The 6,905-nt window shown below is 43.0% G+C and overlaps 1 protein-coding gene across 2 annotated transcripts in view; it reads right to left on the bottom strand.

The window, feature by feature from the left end:
* The window catches only part of LOC121532269 (ankyrin repeat and BTB/POZ domain-containing protein BTBD11-B-like), a 112,694-nt gene extending 108,056 nt beyond the window's left edge, over positions 1–4,638 (bottom strand). For both annotated transcript variants that reach the window (XM_041838115.2, XM_041838116.2), the window contains exon 1: positions 3,537–4,638. In XM_041838115.2, the coding sequence (XP_041694049.2) occupies positions 3,537–4,404 (868 nt within the window). In that variant the 5' untranslated portion in view covers positions 4,405–4,638. The remainder of the gene's footprint in view (positions 1–3,536) is intronic.
* Positions 4,639–6,905: the final 2,267 nt, after the last annotated feature.

The following is a 6,905-nucleotide window of genomic DNA, read 5'->3' as shown; positions in this document are numbered from 1 at the left end:
GCCGCTAAGCATAATGTTGAAGATAAACTTTAGACACACAATCCATCTTCCCCTTGGGTCCTGGGTGAGGAGTTGGCTGGTTTTGATCACGTCTTAGTGCTTGATCATCTGAAGTAAAGTTGGCAAGAATCCCTCCTCGCCTCAAACGTCTGTGAAATCACTACCACACACCATCTAACATTAACATTGCCTGCCCTAGCTCATCATTATTAAACCCAGTTTTGCTCTGTAATTGCAAGGGGCTTTTGTGTGTGTGTGTGTGTGTGTGTGTGTGTGTGTGTGTGTGTGTGTGTGTGTGTGTGTGTGTGTGTGTGTGTGTGTGCGTGCATGCGTGCGGGTTGGTTCTTCTATCCTTGTGGGGACCTAAAATCCCCAAAAGTCCCCACAAGGATAGTAAAGCATGAGGACAAAGGCTATTTTAAGCTTAGGGGTTAGGGTTAATGTTAGGATTACAATTAGGGTTAGGGTAAGGGGAAGTGGTTAGGTTTAGGGTTAGGGTTATGGTAAGGGATAGGGTTAGGGTTTAGGGAAAATAGGATTTTGAATGGAAATGTGTTTTAGGTCCCCACAAGGATAGAACAACATAACGTGTGTGTATGTGCGTGTGTTTGTGTGTACATTTTATGCGTTTGTGCGTGTATGAATTTGTATATGTGTGTGTTTTTATCTGCCACAGATATCCCAGCCCCAGACATTACAGGGTCTGATACATGCTGGTACCACAGCAGACCGCTGTCATTCCTGGTGGACCACAATGCTTACCACAGCACATGTCAAACTGTTGGCGCCAGCCGCCAGGCACCGACCTCACAGGGAAACACTGGATAAGGCACAAAGGAGCCCTGGCCTGAATGGAACCCCCTGACTGGAACTTCAACCTACACATTCTCTCACAGCTACAGTCTTCATAGACTCTAGATACACACCCAAACACAGCATACCATACTGACATAAAACATCTTATTAACTTAAGCCTAAATGAAACAAGCCTCGTGTCTAACGTGCGCTGCAGCAAAATAAAATAAAAATTACGGAGGAAAATGTTTGTTGCTTAAATGTCACTTTTTGATTGACGTTGCATTGAATTCCACCCCTAGTTCCCAGAAGGCCTATTCATCCTAAATGTATACTATATCCTAGTGCTATATTTTCAAAGAGCTATGTATTCTACGAAGCATTTCTGTACTTGGATGTCACCGTTTGATAGAGGGGAAGCTGTGTGAAGGGTAAAATGCCATGGGAGAGGGTTCTACCACACGAGGTGAGACCCTCCTCCCAGCTACCATCTATCTCCATAACATCTGCCCAGACTTGAAAAGGTGCATCACTAAAGTCACGACATCTCACAGCCAAGGTGTGATTTCGAGTTGTCCTCAGGGGGTAGAAGCCCCTGGGCATCAGTGTCCTGTTTCTCGATACATTTTTTGTGACATGTACAAAGGGAAATTACAAGCAACCCCTGCCTTGAGCTTGCGGGGGCTGCCACTGCGAATCCGCCACCGAACAAGCTTCCTGTCTTGACAGGATACCACAGGCAGAGAGGGGAACCCAACACCTGAGCAGAATACTGAGGCAGTAGCTGCTGAAATGAACCCCTGGGGTGTGTGGGAGGGGTGAGCCAGGGTTACCATATGCCTGATGTGCCAACGGAGAACAGCTAGTAGCTACAGTATACATGAGTACAGGGGGAAGGAATAGGAGGAAGAGTGTTGTGTAAGCAGAAGTAGTGTGTGGTCGTGGTAATGGACCCTGTTGTGTTCCAATGGTTCCCATGACTTGAAATGCTCACCACATACAGTACATTAATACACCTTTACTTCACACCGGAAAGTGGGAAATGTAGAGGATTGTATAATAATAGCTCTTTCCAATGAATGATAGTTAGTTTCTTTAGATATAACATGCTGCTCTCTTGGTCTTGGACATTTGAAAAGTAAGGCGTTAACTAAAACTAGGTTCCAATAGTATTTACTAACCACATGACCTAACGAGGACCTCTGGGACCTTAGCCTATAAGGCCCAGATTTTTCCCTGGTCAGATCACATGGTCAGGAGAAACTCTGGGCCCTATAACAATTACACTTGCAAAACAGGTGTTCTGACCTCTAACTTGCAGGAAAAATACACTCTCTCTGACCAAGGAGCCCACTCTGCCAGCACAGGGGGCTACTCTAGGGCTTCAGGGGGGAGGGGAGGAGAGGATGGATGAAGAGGGGAGCGGGAGGAGGAGTCCTACAGGGAGATTTAATAGGGAGATTTAATCACCTCAATGTATTTGGAGTTCTATTTATGAAAAGCACCAGCGAAAGAAAATAGCTCTGGTTGCAGCAGAGATGCTATAAAGATGCATCACTTGAGTCAGAGAGGGGCCGTCATGACCATAATACTGAAGAATCACCTCAATTACCCTACTCCTACTTGTCAGAGAAAGAATGGCTGGAAAGATATAAGGGGTTGAGGTTGGGATGGGGTGAAAAGGCCAACCAGCACTGATATATTTGATAAATCGTTACAAATTGGAAATGAGAATGCTGTGAAAGTCATAATCTTCTACAGTTAGGCCACAGTTAAGGCCTTCTCTTGTTGCAATTGCAATAGGTGTGACAATGTGCTATGGAAAGATTGTTTGTCTTTAGGAGCCACCACCTTTTGACCATTGTGTGAGCCATTTGACATGTCCTCTTTCTCCTGCCCCTTAGCTCTCTTTAAAACAGCATCAGTAGGGACCTCTCCTCTGTGTTTTCAATCTCAGTCCCATTCACATCACTCAAAATAACGCATGATAACACTTATGTGTCCTGGGGCTCTGTATTACATAAACCTGTTGGAGTATGGAGCCACAGCAGCACTTTGAATGCATCTATCACAGAGGTAATACAGTCTGTTATTAAATGACCTTATTATTACATTAGGTTATTAGGTTATAACTGATTAAATGTATTGCTGTATGGATGAGCAATTAAGAAGTCTGAAGGTAAGAGCTTACGTTTAAATTGCAATTTTTTAGGTTTGAGAAACAGCCATTGAGAAAGCTGTAATGCAATGAGATAATTTCCCTTATATGATTTGCATGAGAAGCTAAAGACATGAAAGAAAATCCCCAAGATATTCCCCAGGTGAATTATAGCCTGATTCAATGTATCATGCATTCACAATACTGAGAATGTCATCTATTTAATAGATAGATCATAGCCAATAGGGGTTAGGTGCTCCAGGTTGCCCCCCCCTCACAATACCACTTTCCATCATCATAAATAAACCATGCTCAGTGAGGTTACCCAGGACCCAGGATGATCCTGCCATGTCAGACACAGGAAAAAATTCAGAGGAGATATGTGAGGTCATGATTATTTCTCCTTCCCTGTCCATCGGAAATGTTGTAGTATGAGAAAGTGAACTCCTAACTTGATAATGACTATATTACAGATGGTGATAAGAAAGCACTTCACCATGTTTTGGGCAAAATTATGAAGAATTCGTCAGAATTACGCACTGGGTAGGTGCGTCACAGAACTAGTCATGTACACACAACTTACCACTTGCATTCTTCCCACAAATGAGGTATTGATACTGCTGCAGGAACCCCCATAACTCCGAGTCGTTGTTGATGGCCTGTTCGAGGGACTCAACAGTGAACTTCGGGATCCCATTATCTTTCTCCACGAGCGCGCTGCGCAGTGCGCGTGCGTACACCTCTCGGAATAGACTCTCCATGCACGCTGTCAGGTAGATGGCAGCGTGTTCGTGGATCCTCACCGCAACCCGGCTGTCCACCATCCACCTGAAGAACTTCCCTACGTTGAAAATGAGTCCGCATCTGAGTGACTTTCCGCGGCTGAACTTGTCCTCAGTGCTCATGTTGTACATAGACAAGGCACTGAGTGCGGCGGTGATGCAGTTCACCGAGACTGTCCAAGACATGACAACCTTTATGGCACTTTGAATCTCATATTTGGTGCATTTGGCATAGCGCAAACTCAGGCGCTGCGCTTCCTTGGCGACCCTCACGAGTGCGCGGCTGATGAGGACCGAGAGCCTAGCCAGGATCTCCTGTGACACGACCCCCAGCCTCAACTCTTCGTCCTTGTTCAGTGCGCTCTCTACTTCCCCGAGGCTCCATGGCACGTCCTCTAGCTCGGGTAGTTTAGCGCACTGGCCGGAGCAATCCAGGATCTCGGCGTCTTCGACCAAGACGGTGTTGACGGTGTCCAAGCTGTTGTGGCGACTGTGCATGGAGTCGGTTAAATGCCAAACATTCCCCCCATGCGCATAAGGTATATGTGCCTCGGAACAGCACAGGGAAGCACTGGAAGACCTAAAGGAGTCTGCTGCTCCACCATAACCCGAATCAAGCGTCAGATCCTCCAGGGTCCTCGCCACTGACTTCTTACTACTGCTTGCCATAACTGCACCTCATACTGTAAAGAGGACTTTGGAATTAATGGCACAAAATGTCCCACAACGTAGCCCAATGCAATTAAATGAACGCAATTAAAGCCCGACTGCGATGTATTTTGAAGCGTAACTATTTTATCCCGTTGCCTTCAATGAAAACGAATCAAGTTGATATTTCTCAATCCAAACTAAAACTTCGAAGTGTTTGCATCATAGCACATAGAGCAGCTACAGTGGTCTGTGTTTTACGCAGTAAGATCCTGGTAGATGGAGGCGGGGCTATGTGCTTCAAACGTCCAATACACTCTCGGGATAACTCGAGCAGTGAGAGAGATTTTGAATTAGGACGTCTCATCATACAATTTCATTTACATAAGGCTACTCAGCTCAATGTATAGCCCATATGAGGAGCGGATATTAAATATCTATATAATTATTTTCTCTTCAAATCCATCTAATTTTCTTTATTTTTTTTGCTTACTATTTCAAACAATACCTTCATAAAGTAAGCAGTCCTTTCATGTGCTGTAACTTGAACATGAGGTCAAAGATCAAGGCTAATGGTCTGACTGTAATGGATTGGATAAACTGGATAATGTGGTTATCCACATAATGTGTCATGCTATGGATAGCAAAGGCATTTGTTCTGACAGCAATGATGGTAACATGACTCAAGTCCATTATTAATGGATGACATGCATAATGTATCTCTCTCTGTGTTCCCTTACAAGGAGATAGATAGAGCTCATTGAAAAGTAGACTGAATTCCTTGCCAAGGTCATACATTATACTGCATCATTGACTATTAAAGATGCATCATTTACTTGACCGAGGCTTGATCACAATCAGAGAGAGAGAGCGATGTGTGAGTGTGTGTGTGGATTGAGCCTTCGACAGGCTGAAAATTATATTTACATTTTTGTACAAGCACACACAAACTGCATGTGTTTGAGAGATAGATAGATAGATAGATAGATAGATAGATAGATAGATAGATAGATAGATAGATAGATAGATAGATAGATAGATAGATAGATAGATAGATAGATAGATAGATAGATAGGGATGGAGAGGGATAGGGATAGGGGGGGAGAAAGAGAGAGACATGTACATACCATATTATGTCATCATGTATGTGCAACAACAGAAAATGTCCCTAAGCTGATCGATAGCCCTATGCCATAGATAGCCATGGGTGCATCCCAATAATAATAATCCCAATAATTCTCCTAAAGTGTACACTCGTTCACTAGGCTACTTCACACAAATGTAAAAGCATTGGATTGGTGGAGGCTTGGGCTAGTGGGATGTTCCACCATATTAGTCAGTAAAGGGAAGTAAACTATCACACACTTTGGGAGGAAGGAGAGATGATTGGGACAAAGAATATTTATAATTTAACTGTAAATCATCCTGATATGGGGCACTGTTGATATCTGTGGGATTGAGCAAGAGTATTTGACTGTAGTTGTAGGCTGCTTATCACTGAAGCAACACTGAATCCTGGTGCTCAGTTTACAAACCCAATCATTATGTCAAAGATCTATCCCCACCATACATTTCCAGATAAGGAAGGCTACTATATAAAAACAATTGTTATATATATATTTTTTACATATGCAAAGGTCACACAGTCATGTCTCTGAACCTTTCCTTGATAAAAGTAGCCTATATCATTCACTATACTATCCTTGTTTAGTGATCGCATGTTGCCATCTAGTGTCTAGATATTCAAACTGCATGTTTCCTCCCCCAACTACCCACCCATCCCTTGTCTCATGAATACAAACTACTGACTACAGTTTCACGGTCACCATCACCCAAATGATGATGTTCGCCTTACCTCATGCTTCAGGACAATGTCATTAAATTGTAGGCCCTAATGCAATACAGTTTTATTATTAGATTCATCTCAGAGAAAAGTGGTTGCTTATTTTAGGTGTTTACCTTATGATCCTTGCAGAGGTTTTTGATTGAAATCTGATCACATCTGAACTTCTGCATTGGTAGAGCTCATATCTAGCCTAGAATAGGCGTTATTTGGTCGAAATCAATTTTGAAATAATTGCATTTTAACGTAAATACATATAGGTACATACATAGTCTCACCGCAATACATCACAAAGAGTAGACTATTTGAGATTCATCACATGCGTAGGCTTGTGATTGTGACCGGCTGCCCACTAGGCCTACCTATATACTTGCGTAATAATTTTTTGCCTTGCCTTAGTAAACGTGCTCATCCAGGTCCTACGCAGCTAATCATGACCCGGGAAGGCAGCAAACACTTTTGCCAACAACCTACAAAACTAATCTCAATATTCAGACTATATTGTTTAAAGTATGCTGTAAATAACTGATTAAACATAAAATATTGTGTTGCTTGGATAGTAACTATAAATGATGCCTTTGTGGAAAAAACACAAAATAGCAAGCAGTAAGCACACCACAGAAACGTGAGCGAGAAAACCTTACATAACCAGTGACATTAACCAATCAGATTCGTCCAT

Source organism: Coregonus clupeaformis, chromosome 19 (genome assembly GCF_020615455.1).
Source record: "Coregonus clupeaformis isolate EN_2021a chromosome 19, ASM2061545v1, whole genome shotgun sequence".
NCBI classification, from domain to species: Eukaryota; Metazoa; Chordata; class Actinopteri; order Salmoniformes; family Salmonidae; genus Coregonus; species Coregonus clupeaformis.
This window is presented reverse-complemented; position numbering and strand designations above follow the sequence as displayed.